This window comes from Rattus norvegicus, chromosome 6 (assembly GCF_021556685.1).
Source record: "Rattus norvegicus strain SHRSP/BbbUtx chromosome 6, alternate assembly SHRSP_T2T, whole genome shotgun sequence".
Lineage (NCBI taxonomy): Eukaryota > Metazoa > Chordata > Mammalia > Rodentia > Muridae > Rattus > Rattus norvegicus.
The window spans coordinates 136,913,594-136,931,034 of record NC_141539.1 but is presented as its reverse complement, the minus strand read 5'-3'; the positions used below and the strand labels follow the sequence as shown (position 1 = coordinate 136,931,034).

The following is a 17,441-nucleotide window of genomic DNA, read 5'->3' as shown; positions in this document are numbered from 1 at the left end:
AGGGTACACGGCCAGTTCTGCGCTCCACCTCTTCCTTCTCTGTGGGGCCAATCACATGCACTGTCTGTCAGGTGGGCCATACAGAAGGTTCTTAGTGAATATTGGCATTTTGGAATCTATCTGTGTTTCAGTTTCTCTAGAGCAGGTGAGAGTGAATGGGGGTGGGGTCGTCTGTACGTTTACTCTTCCGGTTGTCTTTAACTGTTTGCCACCTCCTTTGCTCAGATACACCTGATAAATCCAGACAAAACCTGATAAATCCCTCCTCAAACCAGAGGAGCTTCAGTTACGCACACTGGCAAATGTCGTGTAATACTAAGTTTTTATTAAATATAGTATCTGAGATTTATGCATTAGAAAAATAGTATTTAGAAAAATATACTTGTTATTTACCTTTAATAAAAGTAGTTACCAGATAAGATAAATTCTTGTCCAGAAAAAACTAAGTTTTATTCTTCCAATTCTTTGGGCACCTATCTAGACCTGAGCTGTGTGTGAATTCTGGCACTGAGAAAGGTCGTTCCGCAGAAGGCGGCTGATACGTACCAGTGAGTGCTCTTGTTCTCTACAGGTTGGGAACCCACGTGTTGAACTTACCCTCTCAGAACTTCAAGACATGGCGGCCAGGCAGCAGCAGCAGATTGAGAGTCAGCAGCAAATGCTGGTTGCCAAGGTACAGTCAAGGAGACGTAATTCACAGTGTGGGTTTCAGCCGTTAAGGTTGAGGTGACCGTCATGGGTGAGATGGGGCTGTGACAGGACAGTGAGCAGTGTGTGTTGTCGCGTCTGCAGTGGCACGCGTGCCTGACCCTCCATGTTGGAGTTGCATCAGAACCTTCGGTACACATGCCGTACAGAGTGGGAAGTGACTGATCGAACCGAATGGCAGAGAGAATGTGGCAATGTCCCTGGTGTGGTCTCCGCCATGTAGTAGGTTTACTGTCCTGGAGGAGACTGGCAGTCTGATGACAGCTCTGGCAGAGCCTGGAAGACTGAGAGCCGGGTAACAGAGGGCTCGCCAGTGCTTTCCCACATGGAGCATGCTGAGCTATTACAGTGTAGGGCATTGTTACCCCAAGTCCTGCTTTTGTGGGTAAACCCCAAAAGTGGGTTTGGGGATTTTTCTAAATCATGGTCTAATCAGGCTTTGAAAATCAACTAGAAAAAAATCAGAGCTTCTACCCATCCCTCATGGGGGCTATTCATGCTGAAAAATGTTTTAAAGTGTATGAATCTACTTTAAAGAAATCCCCTGAACAGCTGACCTTTAGTTCCAGTATTCTAGGGGCAGGGGCAGGGGCAGGGGCAGGGGCAGGGGCAGGGGCAGGGGCAGGGGCAGGGGGAGGGGCAGGGGCAGGGGCAGGGGCAGAGAGGGACAGAGGGGGGAAAGGGGGGCAGAGGCAGAAAGGCAGAGGGGGGAAAGGGGGGCAGAGGCAGAGAGGCAGAGAGGCAGAGGCAGAGGCAGGCAGATCTCTGAGTTCAAGGTTAGCTTTATCTATGAGTCAAGTTCCAAGACAGCCAGGGCTACACAGAGAATCCCTTTCTCAGAGAACAAAAGGGCTCTGAACATTCTAGCTTAGCTTATTGCCTCTATTTTGTGTTTCTCTTTTATATGTGTGTTTAGGTGTTGGTGGCATGCGTGCCATGGCATAGGTGGAGGGAAAGGACAGATTCTTGAGTTGTTTCTCTCCTTCCACCATCTGGGTCCCAAGAGAGGAGCGAGGTTTAGGTTTGGGGATCAGTGCCTTACCCATCTGGCTGACCTGTCTGTCCTCTCTGTAGAGTTACTCAGTCAGCAAGTGACTAGTCTAGTCTTTCTCACTTACTGAATGTTTCGTTCACTGTTCTGACTGCTTTATGTAAGTGAGAACTGATTGTACTGTCTTGAAAATACATCTTTAATAAGATGGCCAACAAGACAACTCCTCCTGATGACCTGAGCTCCGTCTCTGGGATGCAGATGGCGAAGGAGAGCCGGATCCTGTGGGTTTTCCTCTGACCTTTACTTGCACATAAGGCACACATGGACCCACCCACTTATACTCACACATTGTAAAATGAGTTGTCTCAAAGCTTATTGGACCTCAAGAATAAAAAAGAAAACCCAGTACTGTAGACTGGAGAGAGAACTGAGCAGGTGAGGGTAACTGCTGTTTCCCAGAGGCCCACATTCATCTCCCAGCATCCATCAGACAGCGCACAGCTGCCTGTAACTCCAGCTCTAGAGGATCTGTGCCTTTCCTGGCCTCTGTGGGCTCTTGCATACACACACACACACACACACACACACACACACATATACATACATACACACACACATATACACACACACATATACATACACACACATACACACACACACACACACACACACACATAATGAAGAGAACTTTGTAGATTCTTTATACAATATAACAAGTTAATGTTCAGTCTGAAATACTTGAGCATGAATTTCTGCGCCTTAGTGTACTCTAATGTAGTGAGTAGAGCCTGTGGATTCATGCGTAAGCCTCTTCTCTCTCAGGTGCTGTGTGCACAGAGGGACCCCACACACTTACTGCTGACTCACTTTTAAGGCATGTTTTCACATGAGGAGGAGAGAAACTAGTGAGAAGTGTTGCATGCATTTGACTGTAGGGTTGTTATTCTCTAAAACGTTTCACCATTTAAGGCACCATGAAGAAAGCAAACGGTCCCTTGATTGCCTAGTGTGAGGTACAGATCGAAGGTTCATCTCTCGACCTTCTTTCCCTGTAGGACACTCGGCCATTTAGGAACTTGAGTTGGGATCCTTGAAGGACTTTGTAGTGTCGGGATCCCTAAGCAGACAGCAGGAGCAAGGCTGGTGGGACTTGACAGACACTGTGTATGCAGAGGGAAATGTGGGAGCAGACCTAAGTCCCTTTCTTCGGCAGAGACCCCAGGATGAGCTGGACGTGCAGATCAGTCAGGTCTGCCTTAGGGATCCCTCAGCTCAGACTGTCTCACACATAGGGACGTCCAGGAACGTCAGCTTGTGTGGTCTGACTGCTCCAGAGTTCTTCAGTAGGGATGCTGTAGAGTCCATTCAGGCTTTTTGTTTGTTTTTACTGTATAAAGGCAATCACAAGTTTCCACTTGCAAAGCTTAGATTTTTCATTCTTTATTAGGAACAGCGTTTACATTTCCTAAAGCAACAGGAGCGCCGCCAGCAGCAGTCCATTTCTGAGAATGAGAAGCTTCAGAAACTGAAGGAACGAGTGGAAGCCCAGGAGAACAAGCTGAAGAAGATCCGGGCCATGAGAGGACAAGTGGACTACAGCAAAATCATGAATGGCAATCTGTGTATGTGCTGCACGGGCCTCTGCGCCCCACACCCGGGATAGGGCAAGGCAGACAGGCCAGTGGCTTGGCAGTCCCAGTGTCAACCAGATGCCATCGTACACATTCTGAACTCTCACCTGCAGCAAAAGGGAAGGAGCTCACTGGGTTAACTGCCATCTTTAACTCTATATTCTGCTCCGAAAAAAGCTGATGAAGTCCAAATGAGATTGTGTTCTAGGATGGTATTGTTTGAATTCAGTTTCCTGGGTTCTGAAGAATATAAATCTAATTTGATAAATGTGTATTGGTTAATCAGGAGGTTCACATCTGTCTCCTCGAACTTAAAATTTGATAAACTATGGTGATTTTTGCATATCTATGACATTGGGTTTGTCTTGGAATAGCTCTGGCCCTTTGGGGTATGGTGGTGATGGATCGGTGTCAGGTTGCTCCAGGGGCTATAATGAGTAGTCTGGTTTTGTTTGACTACTTAAATTCCATCCATGCATTAAAATGACCATACAGCCAGGCATGGTGGCACATACCTGTAATCCCAGCCCGTGAGAGGCAGAGACCATGCAGTAGGGCCTCATCCCAGCAAATGGTCAGTTACGCCACACAGGTGCTTCTGTGGACTCTGGGCTTGTGCTGTTTGTCTCTCAGTTGAGCTAATGCCCGTTCAATGGTACAGCAATAGGTAAGACCCTCACAACAAAGCTTTTATCTTGCTCTCTCGGATTCTAAGTGTTTTGACCAAACTAGCTCTTGAACTGATACCCCGAAAGAGTATTCAGTTACTAATAGGAGCATAGTTACTGACTTTGTGACTAGTCACATCATGGATTTCAAAGCCCGTTGGGTGTTACTCCTGCACAGTAAATCTAGTTCCAGAGTCCTTCATCCCTGGCTCTTGGAAGGGAAAACTCTTGTTTTGGGTTATACATATAACTTTATTACTTTATTTTTACGCATATTCTTTAATCCAAGGCTTGCACTAAATAATACCAGAATTGCATGTAATGACTAGAAATGAAAACAGAGTATGTCCTTTAAATAACCATCTTTCTCTTTTGGTAATGACAGCTGCTGAGATTGAAAGGTTCAGCGCCATGTTCCAGGAAAAGAAGCAGGAAGTTCAGACTGCCATCTTACGAGTCGATCAGCTCAGTCAGCAACTAGAAGATTTAAAGAAAGGAAAGCTGAATGGGTTCCAGTCATACAACGGCAGGTTGACAGGGCCAGCAGCAGTGGAGTTAAAACGACTCTACCAAGAGCTGCAGGTAAGAGCCCGGTTCTGGGATGGTTAAATACAGATATTCTCCTTCTGACTTAGTCCTTAGGATGTCGTGGGTGTTCAGAGCCTGGAAACAGATCCATAGATCCTACCCTCATAGTAGTTCTGACTCACCTACATGTAAATACCCCCAAAGGCTCACTCCTAGTACCTTCTCGGTGCAGGCTTGGGCTTTGGATTTACTTAGGGGGAGACAAAACAGTCAGATTTCAGCCTTCAACATTTCTACCTCCCGGCCTTGGAGAAATGGTTCAGAGCTTTTAAGCACTCACTGTTTTTGCAGAAGACCCACATTCAGTTCCTAGCTTTGCTAGGCTAGGACTGTCAGCAAAGTAAGCACTATACTTAGACTTAAGGGTTGTCTTTGTGACCCTCCCGTCACTTCCATAGCTGAAGTTCCTCATTCAGTGCCCTGGGGTGTGCCTCCTGGATTCTGATAGAGCTGCTGCAGGGGCTGCCCCAGGACTCAGAGAGTGCTGTTGGCCCTTGTCCTGCATGAGCTTTGAGGAGGATGACTAGTTGAAGATGTTTGTCATATTTTTGGTCCATAATTGGGCAAGAAGAACATGGGCAATCTGCGTATATGTAAGATCCTGTCTCAAGAAACAGAGACTGAGATGTTGGTCAGTGGTGGAGTTCTTGCCTGCCATTATTTATCAGGCCCTGGGTTCAGTCCCCGGCAACAGAACTCAGGCAAACAGAAGCTACTCTGCACTGGCTCCCCGTGAGGTGCCTGCCACAGCGGTAGGTGGTCTCTGCAGACACAAGCACAAAGCCAACTCCTTCCCCCTCCCTCCATCCCCTTCTCCTTCTTTATCTCCCTGGAAGTGGGAATTGACCTTTCTTTTGGCTACTCTTCCTCCTTCCTCCCTCCCTTCTTTCCATCCTTCTGTTTGTTTTTAGCACAGAGTCTGTCTGTGTAGTCCTGGGATATCGTGGAACTCACTTTGTAGACCAGGCTGGCCTGGAACTCAGAGATGGACCCGCCTCTGCCTCCCTGCCTCTGCTGGGACTAAAGGCATGTGATACCATGTCTGGCTAGGAATTTGACATTTTAACTAATATAAATATAGTTTTTACTTTAGAAAGTACTCCACTTTATTAAAATAAACATTCTATCTATAAATTCTGTTTTCTGAAACAACTTGGGGGTGGGGGGCTCTCGTTGGAAAACACAATAAATACTGAAAGGCACAGAGTCTTGTGCTTCTAGATTACTCTGCCAGGAATCAAAATTTGGAATTGAATATTCTCCAAAGTAGAAATGTAAAATTGTCATTCTCTTCTCTGACATCCATAACTGCCTATCAAAACAGCTAAGTCACAACAGCCCAACAAGAAACAGAAAATACTAAGTGATCTGAGGTTGTCGTGTAAGCTTTCCTTGCTGTCCCTAATAGTGTATAGCCCGAATAAAGGGACTACTTTACCACAGCAAATGTATTTATCCTTAGCCAGGAATTTTGGAATTAGTTCCTATGCATTTGTAACTTATGTCATTATGGAAATGGCCTGGCCATCACATAATGGCCAGTTCACCTCTGCACTGTGTTCTCGATCGTTTTCTCGATCAGCATAAGCAGACCTGTCAGTGGAGCCGTGACACTGAATGCACCCTGGCGGTCAGCATCTGCTGTGTGGGAGAAGGGGAAATACTGTAGTCACTTTTGTTTGAGTGATTTTATAGAACAAAATCTTTGGGGTGTTTTTTGTTGTTGTTGTTGTTGTTGTTTTTGGGGGAGGGTATATTTTTGAGACGGATTTCTCTGTGTTTCCTGACTGTCCTGGAACTCTCTGTAGACCAGGAGGACTCTACTCACAGAGATCCAGCTGCCCCTGCCTCCCAAGTACTGGGATTAAAAATGCTCTATACTGCCCATTCCTTACACAGCAGAATCAAGTGTACACTCAGAAATGGCTACAGACTATAAGCGCTCGTTCGTTTCTTTATTGAGAACGGGTTTCACACGGTCGGTGTAGGCCCAGAACTTAGTGTGCAAGTAGCCAAGGGTAGCCTGAAATTCCAGGTCCTCCTGCTTCTGTCCCCTAGTGTTAGGATTGCAGGCCTGAGCTCCCTTCCCTGCCTTAGTCACTATCAGTTTGGCTTGTGTTTCCAGTGACCTCAGACCCTTCTTCACCAGCCACTTTATCACGGCTTTTGCTGGAAGGTCACGGGTCTGTTGCTAAGTTTTGAAAAACAAATGAATTGTCTACCAGGAGCTCCTCTTGTTTTATTACTTTTATTTTAATTTGGAGACGATATCTCACTGTGTAGCCTAGGTGACCTGGAAGTCAGTCACCTGCCTCTGCCTCCAGAGTGCTGGGATCAAAGGTGTGCGTCTGCACATGCAGTTCTTGAAAGCTCTTGACGGCTGCTTTCTAGAATGTCTGAGTCTCCATGTGCCACTGAGCCAGCGGGGATTACACTTTTTAAAGTCTTTGTCGTTTGGATTGATGGAGCCTGAGTACCTTGCGGCTGTGTGAATGACCGCCATGCTGTGGCCAGGGCAGTCTGGCCCTGGACAGACACAATGACTCACATGTGGAACCCATGTAGGATCCACCTACTGGACACCCAACAGGGCGTAGCCAATGCAACTGTTGATTTGTGTTTTCTGCTTTGCAGATTCGTAACCAGCTTAATCAGGAGCAGAATTCCAAGCTCCAGCAGCAGAAGGAGCTCCTGAACAAGCGCAACATGGAGGTGGCCATGATGGATAAGCGGATCAGCGAGCTTCGTGAGCGCCTTTACGGCAAGAAAATCCAGGCACGTGCAAGAGCAGGCGGTTGTGAGCTAAGCCGCCATGCGGGCTTCATCTGAATGTCCCCAGTTGTTGCTGGACCTACTGCTACATACTGAGTGGAAATTCTCAGGAGGTGCACGCAGGAGATTTGTAAATTAGAGGCCAGTCTGGGGAAATCATGTCTAAACAACAACCTTGATCAAAATGCTATATAGAGGGGTTGGGGATTTAGCTCAGTGGTAGAGCTCTTGCCTAGCAAGCGCAAGGCCCTGAGTTCAGTCCCAGCTCCAAAAAATAAGAAAAAAAAATGCTATATAGAGTTACATTTTCAAAAATACTTGCTATTCTAAATTTCAAAGATAGTAAGTACTTTGAGCAAAAGCTGAAGTAGTACAGGAATATTCACAGGGATTTGGTAGTCTTCCCTGTTCTCCAGAGTTGACAGTTGCTAATGGTTCTAGTCTTCTGCTTAGTTCAGACACAGCGACTTGCTGTACCATGGTCCAGGGTCTGCCTGTCCTTCACCTTCTTTGCCTCTCAGTGTGTGAGTGAGAACAAGCACTGTGCCCTGTGTCTAACTGGATGTCACACCCAACCGTCAGATGTCATGGGCACCTAGGGCTGAGGGAGGAGCCATGCAGTCTGCCCTCACGTTGGAGAGCAGGGCAGGTGCCCACCCGCCAGGCATCTCCCCTGCCCTGAGTCTCCATGTGCACACTGAGCCAGTCGGATAGGGGACAGACCCCGATACTCTGAGGAGGTGGGCGTGGGCGTCATACTTCGGGTGGATTTGAAGGAGGTGGCAAACAGGAACTGGGCTTTAACAGTGGTTCTCATAGAGCTGCCCTGTTTGTTAAACCTGAGTTCCCAGGTCAGTAACTTAGTAACCACAGTTTCAGATGATGTTTTTCTCTCAAGGTTAACAACACAGAAGCCATGAGAGGCAAGATTGTGTGGTGGGGAGAGTTATTCAGAGAGGAGAAGGAGAAAGAAGGGAGGGAAAGAGGACAAGAAAACACCTTCAGGAATTGGGTTCTTTCTGCTTCAGATTTTTATTCTATGTACGTCTGTGCCATATGCTCACAGTGCCCACAGAGGCCAGAAGACGGTGTCGGATTCTCTGGGACTGAACATGAATGCTGGGAATCAAATCCAGATTCACTGGCAAAGCGGCCAGTACTCTCCTGTAAGGCAGTTAGTTCTCCAGCCCGGCCTATGTGTTGATAAGGCCGGCAGCTCTGACGCCCATGGCGCAGAGAACCTGGGAGCTTAAGTACCAGGCTGGCTGCTAGAGTCCCCTCTTTCTGGAGGACCTCAGTTTTTCTCAAGGCATTGCACTGGCTGCGTGAGACCCACCCATCTTACAGAGTGCCATCTGCCTCAGAGTCGATTAAGTGTTAATCTTACCTAATTACTGTTTGAGCACCTATCTGTGTACCGTGGCTTAGCCAAGATGCACGAAACTACACCACCACCATCCCAAACAAAGGGGAAACAAAACAAACCATCACAGGACTGATATGTTTCACCAAGCCCGACAACACAAGTTCAAGTCTAGGACCCACAGAGTACAGTGGACTCAAAGAACCAATTCCTATAGTAATTGTCCCTGACCTCTACATATGTGCTGTGTGACATGTTTACACACACACACACACACACACACACACACACGATTGAAAATGAAAGAGCACAAATAGCTTCTAGAGAAGTTATTCTGTCTCAGGGATCTTGAGAAAGACTGTGTTTTTGCAGAGCCGTGGCTCTCCTGGAAGAGCTCCACCATACTTCTCAGCATTTGTGAAGGTCTTGAACCTTTCCCAGCATGTGGAGTCAAGTGCACAGTTAGGAATCTGTGCTTCCCTACTTAGAACCTTCCTAGCAAGGAGCCATAAGGAGCCTGTGGTCCTCTAGTTAGGATCCTGCTGGACTTGCTTTTGATCTTGGTCAGTATCACATGGTGGGTGACTTCTGCTTAGTTGTACCTTTTCTTACAAAAGCAGAACTTCTCTCAGAAATACAGAGTCCCTATCAGGACTGGAGTGTCACCTGAACACTTGCCCTGCATCCTTACGGTAGCTCTCATCCTAATTATAGATTCAGACACAGAGGCTCAGAGAGGCTAAGTTACTAGCCTGAGACTGCACAGTAAGTGACAGGATTTGAAGGCATGCTCAGGGAACAAGCAGGCTTATCTGTGCATACAACAGGGGGCTCTCATCCCTGAGTGAAGGGAGGCAGTCCTCGGGTGTCCATACAGCAGGGGCTCTCATCCCTGAGTGAAGGGAGGCAGTCCTCGGGTGTCCATACAGCAGGGGCTCTCATCCCTGAGTGAAGGGAGGCAGTCCTCGGGTGTCCATACAGCAGGGGCTCTCATCCCTGAGTGAAGGGAGGCAGTCCTCGGGTGTCCATACTGCAGGGGCTCTCATCCCTGAGTGAAGGGAGGCAGTCCTCGGGTGTCCATACAGCAGGGGCTCTCATCCCTGAGTGAAGGGAGGCAGTCCTCGGGTTATAGAGCTTGTGCTAGTATCACGCAGCTTTTGATTGTCAGTGCTCACCAGTGGGCAGGTGTTGAGCGTAAGTCAAGTTCTCCGAAGGCTCACTCCCCTTCGCCATGCTGGTCTTTCAGACAAGGGGCTTCCCAGCTTATACTCAGCTTCTAAGCTGAGTGATTCCCTCTTTCCCAGCCTGTCTCTCACTGAATTCATCTTGACTTGGTTTCATTCTCGTTGCAGCTGAACCGTGTGAATGGGACATCATCACCACAGTCACCCCTGAGCACATCCGGCCGGGTCGCTGCTGTGGGTCCTTATATCCAGGTTCCCAGTACTGGCGGGTTTCCTCTCCCAGGTGATCCTGTAAAGCCCCAGTCTCTCACCATTGCCTCGAGTGCTGCCCACGGAAGATCCAAATCTGGTAAGTCGCCCCAGTCCTCTCCGGGGAGCACAGGAGGAGTGTGTCAAGGCACATACAGCACGGTCAGAAAATCCACAAACTTGGGTGGGATTATAGGTGTGGCTATGAAGCCAGGGGCTGGCTCTCCAGCACTCGGGATGAAGGCCAGGAGAGGAGAGGGAAGACTTCTAAACCCCTTCCTTTGGTCGTTGCAGCCCTGTGCTCCGAGCACTCTCTGCATGGTGTCCACCCAGGCACAGGCTCTCTAGGTGGACAGGATGGTTATTTTTAAACTGACAGATTAAGAATTCAGGAATGCCAGGTATGGGGACATACACCTGTGACCCCAGTGATCAGGAGGCAGAAGTAGGAAGATGGCCACAAGTTCAAGGCCAGCCTAGGCTACACAAGGAGACTCTGTCTAAAATATCAGGGCTTCCTTACAGTGACAAGGGTGGGCCTGTATACATGGAATCAAGAATGTGTCCTGGCGTATTATATTTGTGAAACTGTCATTCTCCCGATGTGAGGCTCTGTGTTTTCACCCTCGGGTTAGTAGCAAGTCTGTGGCAATCTTTAGTGCTGCTGCCTTTTCAGGGCATGGGGAGTAGGAGTTGAGTTTTTGAGTCAGGGTCTCATTCTGTGGCCTTGGCTGTTCTGAAACTCACTGTGTAGGCCAGGCTGATCTTGATGACAGAGATCCTCCTGCCTCTGCTCTGCTGAGATAAAGGCGTGCACCACCAAGCCAGACACTGTCACAGCTTTCTCTTGCTCGGCACCTACTGTGCTTAGTACTCCTGCTATCTGGCTCCCGACTCCAGTAAAGGGGCTTCCCTCATGGGCCAGAACCTACTCTTTATGGCCGTGTCTTAGCAGTCAAATAGGTTCTGTGTTGAGCTGGATCCCCACCTTGCAGCACTCATTGGTAAGGGTGACTCCCTTGTCTGTGGTACAATGGTGTTCTGTGGTACAATGTGTTCAGTGGTGTGGTGGAGATCAGCATAGCTATCTGCTGCTCTGTTGGATCGGCTGTTAGAACTTCCAAGCTGGCAGCAAGGCAGAGGCAGGCAGGGCTTTGATCTCGAGTTCAAAACCAGCCTGGTCTACAGAGCTAGCTCCAGGACAGCCATGGCTACACAGAGAAACCAAAAAAACAAAACAACACCAACACAGACTTCCAAGCTGAAAATGCCACCTGTTTCCCAGTCTCTACTTAAGTGCTGTGTAGCCTCATAGGGTTGCCAGAGGATGCCTTTACCTACCTATCTTCCTCCCTTCCTTCCTCCCTTCCTAACTTACTTACTTACTTCCTAACTTCCTTCCTTCTTTCCTTCCTTCCTTCTTTCCTTCCTTCCTTCTTTCCTTCCTTCCTTCCTAACTTCCTAACTTCCTTCCTTCCTAACGTATTTCCTTCCTTCCTTCCTTCCTTCCTTCCTTCCTTCCTTCCTTCCTTCCTTCCTTCCTTCCTGGCTGAAAGCAGCTCATACAGTTTCCCGTGTGAACACACCTGGGGTCAGGATCTCAGCCATGGAGCTAGGCTGAGAAATCCTCAGGGTTACTGTGATCCATGTTGACTCTCCTGGTTCTGTTACCTAGATGGCTACAGTAGATGCAGAGGGACCAGCACATGGACAGTGTCAGACCTGGACATCGGGCCTCATTGCGGCTCCTCAGGGCACTCTGCAAGCCCACTTGTAAACTGTATGTCATCTAACACCTTAGTGGGGCACTTCTGATCTGTAACACTTTGAATCAACAATCATTTGTTTTTCCAAACTGACAAAGGACTGTTAATTAATTACCCCTGCACTTGGAAGCAATCCTGGGCCATGCACCTGCCCCTTCCAGCCCAGTTGAGGAATTGGGGGTATGGCCCCTACTTGGTCATCCAGACATGGTTAGTCACCAAGTAATAGATGTTGGCATGGAAGGGGTTGTGTTATAGATGTTTGTGGCAGAGGAGAGTCGCTTATTTCTCAAGAAATTAAGGTGAACAGCAGGGCATCGTGGCACACACTAGGCCAGCCTGGGCTATATAGTGAAACCTTAACTCAGAAAAAAGAGTGGCGATTTTGAGTTATTTATGAAGCCTGATTCTCATCATAATTGAAGGTTCTTTGCTTTGCACTATGGATAAGTGGCTACTTTTAGCATCTCCCTTATCCTGAGGAAAAAGTTTCTTACAATCCGCTCATGGCTGCTTCCCATAAAACTTCCCATTGCTGCGGGATTTCTGAGGCCAATGAGCAGCCAGCCACATTGATTCCCATGACCCTGAGAGCAGAAAAATCCCATCTCAGCCTACCTGCCATGGATCTCCAGTTGGCCTCACCTTCCCAGTAAGCGGAGTTTTCCCTGGGTGCCTCTGGTGAGTTTCATACAGCCCATACTCTAGTCACTCGCCCAGCAGGGAGTGACTGTTCCCGTGCTTGTCAGAGGAGGCTGACAGACTGAAGCACAGTGATAGTCTGGGTTAGCCTCTGCAGCAGTCCTGGCCTCGCTCGCACTGTGGTCTGTGGATGGCGCAGAACAGCTAGAGCATCGGAGTGGCTTGTCCCTGGCGGAATATTCTGGAGAGGCTCACCCTTAGGACTGGGAGCAGTTAGGACAGATGACTTTTGTTCTGCTGCCCACTTCTCCCCACATGGGCTGTCCCTGCTCACAGCTAGCTGTCCTGGGACTAGAAGTTTGGCAGCTCACACCCGTGTCTGTGCCTGTCAGAGGAGCAGAGGCCTAAGGCAGGGCGAACGGCTGACCCAGTTTCAGGCCACTCGAGTGGACTCCTTTTCAGTTTGGAAAAATGCTCTATGTAAACATCTTTCTGTGGGCTTCCTGGAAACTTGCAGGTGATGACTGGCTTCCTAATCATTGCAACAAAATGTTAGCTGCTGCTTGTGCTGTTTCCCAGTCAGAAAGAGGACTGGCCTCTTGTGCTTGGTCACAAATTATTTTACAGAGCAAGAAACCCTCACATTAAAGGAGAAATTTTATTTAAATAATGGAAATCACACAAATCAAATCTATTATGAAGTCAGATGATGTCTTTTCCTATGGCTGTGTGTGATTGCTTATAAATGGTGCCTGATGGGTCGGAGCTTGCTGTGTTCTGTGGTGTGGCGATGCCAGTGTGAGGCAGCCCTTGCTGCACAGCACAGCCTTGCTGTGTGGTGAGTGCTGACCTCAGTGGCCAGGAGCTCCTGGGCTCAAGCAGGGCCTGTGGGCTGCTGAGCAAATGCATAAGCATGCGGGTGTTGGAAGCCCCGGTGCTCTATTTGTTTCTGCCTCCACTAACCTCAAGACTTTTGTTGTTTTTATTTAAATTCTATGCTACTTTCAAGCTAATGATGGAAACTGGCCAACGTTAAAGCAGAATTCTGCTTCAGTGAAGTCAACTCAGATGGCTGGTGGGGACTGGAAGGACTCAGGCATGGAGGGGACCCTAAAGCAAGGTGCCATCTCAAGCCAGCCTTTGCCTCTGTCCGCACTGGGAGCTACAGACAAGCTGGTATGTCGTCTGGTTTTAATCACGGAGCCCCAGAGAGTTTCCCTTATGTTTCAATCTTCAGCTCAAGGGTGTGACCTATGAAGGCAAGGGACTCCTGTTGTGTCCCCTTCATGGCTTGAGTTGTAGAGAGCCATGGCCCTCAGGTGCCTGAACACGCTCAGTTAGATAATGAGCCCACTAGTGTGTCCTGTGTCCTTTTAAGGCTCACAAATTGTACTGTGCTGTTCTAAATGGAAAGAAGTGTGTTTAACCTTCCGAAGAGTAACTTACTGTTTTCTTCTTGACTCCTAACTTTAGGGCATCGAGATTGGCAAAGGGCCACCTCCCATACCTGGTGTAGGCAAGCCACTTCCCCCAAGTTATGGGACATATCCAAGCCCTGGGCCCCTGGGCCCAGGGTCAACAAGCTCCCTGGAGAGGAGGAAAGAAGGAAGCTTGCCCAGACCTGCTGCAGGCCCACCGAGTCGGCAGAAGCCCGCCCCACTGCCCCCAGCTGGCAGCGCTCCCCAACCCAGCTCCTCACAGCAGATTCAGCAGAGGATCTCAGTGCCACCAAGTCCCACATACCCACCAGCGGGGCCCCCTGCCTTCCCAGCTGGAGACGGAAAACCTGAGCTGCCACTCACAGTGGCCATTAGGCCTTTCCTGGCTGATAAAGGGTCAAGGCCACAGTCTCCTAGGAAGGGACCTCAGACAGTAAACTCAAGCTCTATATACTCCATGTACCTCCAGCAAGCCACGCCACCTAAGAATTACCAGCCACCAGCTCATGGCACCCTAAACAAGTCAGTTAAAGCAGGTATGCTGGCTGCAACAGTCTTTCAGAAATGGATGAGCCATTGCAGGCTGCTTAGGGTAAAACGTAATTCTTACCTAAAATACGGGGTGTCGGTTTGGGATGAAATAAGAGACAGATGCAGAATAGTTTTCAGGTGAGTCACCTGACTTATCACCAGGCGGGTGTCCGCACATCACCCGGTAGTAAATCCGTCACCCAAGATAACACTTCCGGAATTTCCATTTTCCTCCTGCTTCAGGGCAACTTGTGCTATTAGTTATCCAGTGATTGGGGTGGACCTGCTGGCCATTGCTAAGTAAGCATCCTGGGCATGGGCAGTGAGGAGCTGCCAGGAGGAACATCCTGGAGTGGGTGACTGAACAGGGCCCTTCTAGGAAGGCAGATGAGAAGATACAGCACAGCTCTACGGACCTCATGAGGTCCCAGAGAGTCCCATTCTAGCTGGAGGGTCCTGTGGGCCAGGTCAGGGCTGCAGCATCCAGACTTGTAATTCAATTCCTGTCAAGTAGTATGGTCTGTGGGCATGGTTCTGACCCTGGGAGAAGTTCTTGGGCCACAGATCAAATGCATCCTGTTCCAAAGAGGTCAGTGTCTCTCTCCATGTTGCCTGGCTCAGTCCCAGGCATGTGTGGAGATGAGGTGGATTTGGCATTTTGCTTGGCCAGAAAACAGCAGACTTTATCAACGTGGGAAAACTCAGGTCAGCATCCTTTCCTTTTGAAAGACCCCCATTTTGGAAACAAACCTAGAATCCAGTTAAAAGGGAGTGAGCGAGGGTCTTGGAAAGGTTTGCTGTGGATTCAGAAAGCAGAACCAACAGCGCCAGGGAAGAGATGCTCCTGTCAGAGCAGCCAGGATGAAATTGTTCTGTCCTCTGTCTCTCCTGCAGTGTATGGTAAACCTGTCCTACCGTCAGGGTCAGCGTCTCCATCGCCCTTACCGTTTCTTCATGGGTCGCTGGGCACAGGCACGACACAGCCGCAGCCACCTTCAGAATGTGCTGAGAAGGAGGCAGAGCCGGAAGGCCCCAGCGTGCCTGGAGAAGGCAGCACGGTGGAAAGCCTGCCACGGCCGCTCAGTCCCACCAAACTCACACCCATTGTACACTCCCCACTCCGCTACCAGAGCGATGCGGACCTGGAAGCTCTCCGCAGGAAGCTGGCCAATGCACCCCGACCCCTGAAGAAGCGCAGCTCTATCACGGAGCCAGAGGGCCCTGGAGGGCCCAACATTCAAAAGTTGCTTTATCAACGCTTCAACACCCTGGCTGGCGGCATGGAGGGTACCCCTTTCTACCAGCCCAGCCCGTCACAGGACTTTGTGGGCACCTTAGCTGATGTGGACAATGGAAACACCAATGCCAATGGCAACTTGGATGAGTCTTTCCCTCCCCGGCCCACGGCCCCACTTCCTGATGAGCTTGCCCCATCCTCAGATGCCAATGACAATGAGTTACCTTCCCCTGAGCCAGAGGAGCTCATTTGTCCCCAGACAACTCATCAAACTGCTGAGCCCACTGAGGACAATAACAACAACGTGGCCACGGTACCCTCCACAGAGCAGATCCCAAGTCCTGTGGCTGAGGCTCCTTCCGAGGAGGATCAGGTCCCTCCTGCACCTCTTTCCCCTGTCGTCCATCCTCCAACAGCGTCCGCGGTGGGTATCCTTGCTAGACCAGAGCCAGGCATGCAGAATTAGATGGGACAGGATAGTCCAAAGCATAGCACATGGTGCCCTGGTAAGCTAGATGCCACCAACACCAGATGGCAGACAAGGAGAAAAGCAGTGAGCCTCCCTGAGGAAGTCACTGTTGACACTGCAGAGGGCTTGGGACAATCTCGGGGAACACATAGCTTTCTTTAGTTGGATCTCTGAGCCACCACTATGGGTGTGTCCCGGCAGTGGGGGTAAGCTGACTCCCTTGGGGAAGATACCTGGTGTGGGAAGATACAGCAGTGTGGCTGTTACCACATTCCCTCCAGCAGGGGAGGGAGCAGCCTCAGGCAGCCACTGCACTCAACTGATAGCCAGACCCTAAGGCAGCCACCAGAGCTGCTCCTGGAGACCTGCCTTAGTTCCAGCCACCCCCGCCCTCCCACAGCAGGGTCTTGGGTTGGTCTTTGGCTTGGGTAGGTCACATGAGGCTGAACTGCTTCCATCTACCTACAGAGCAAGCGGACCAACCTGAAGAAGCCTAACTCTGAGCGGACAGGGCATGGGCTGAGAGTGCGCTTCAACCCCCTGGCACTGCTTCTAGATGCTTCTCTGGAAGGAGAGTTTGATCTAGTGCAGAGGATCATCTATGAGGTGAGCCATCCTCCCGTATGTCTGTGCTGGTGAGAGTTTGAAGGGCTGGCTTTCACATGCTCTGTGTCCTAGGTGGAAGACCCTAGCAAACCCAATGACGAAGGGATCACCCCCCTACACAATGCTGTCTGTGCTGGCCACCACCATATCGTGAAGTTTCTGCTGGACTTTGGTGTCAATGTGAATGCTGCAGACAGTGATGGATGGTGAGAACCCATGGGTGTGGGGATGGAAGGCCACCCCCTCCCTTATGAAAGGAAGTGAGCTCAGAAAACTGAGAATCTGGAGAGGAAGAATACCCTCGTTCATTCCCAGAAAAGCCATCTGCAGCATTGTGCTGCTCAGTCCTTTCCCTCCTGCCGCCATGTGTGTTCCTCATATGCCTTACTGGCGCTGCAGCCATTTGCCCTTCCTGTTCTCGGACATTCTGTGTGAGACGTGCATCCAAAAAGTGAAAAACACCTAGCAGTGACTTGATGTCCCAGGGTGGGGAGAAGGGGATGAGGAGAGGGGACTGATACTAGGGTGTAAAGTGCATAAATAATGGGAAAGCAATGTAGGAATAATAATCATCTTTAAAAAGCTAGAAAACAA

At 49.4% G+C, this 17,441-nt stretch overlaps 1 protein-coding gene across 6 annotated transcripts in view; it reads left to right on the top strand.

Moving 5' to 3' along the window:
- Ppp1r13b (protein phosphatase 1, regulatory subunit 13B) overlaps nt 1–17,441 on the top strand; it is a 73,373-nt gene that overhangs the window by 51,839 nt on the left and 4,093 nt on the right. For 3 of the 6 annotated variants that reach the window (XM_087553560.1, XM_087553562.1, XM_087553563.1), the window contains exons 5-15: nt 572–673; nt 3,150–3,324; nt 4,387–4,583; nt 7,224–7,364; nt 10,077–10,257; nt 11,833–11,937; nt 13,575–13,741; nt 14,039–14,540; nt 15,430–16,196; nt 16,710–16,847; nt 16,920–17,053. In XM_087553560.1, the coding sequence (XP_087409686.1) occupies nt 572–673; nt 3,150–3,324; nt 4,387–4,583; nt 7,224–7,364; nt 10,077–10,257; nt 11,833–11,937; nt 13,575–13,741; nt 14,039–14,540; nt 15,430–16,196; nt 16,710–16,847; nt 16,920–17,053 (2,609 nt within the window). 6 annotated transcript variants of the gene reach the window in all.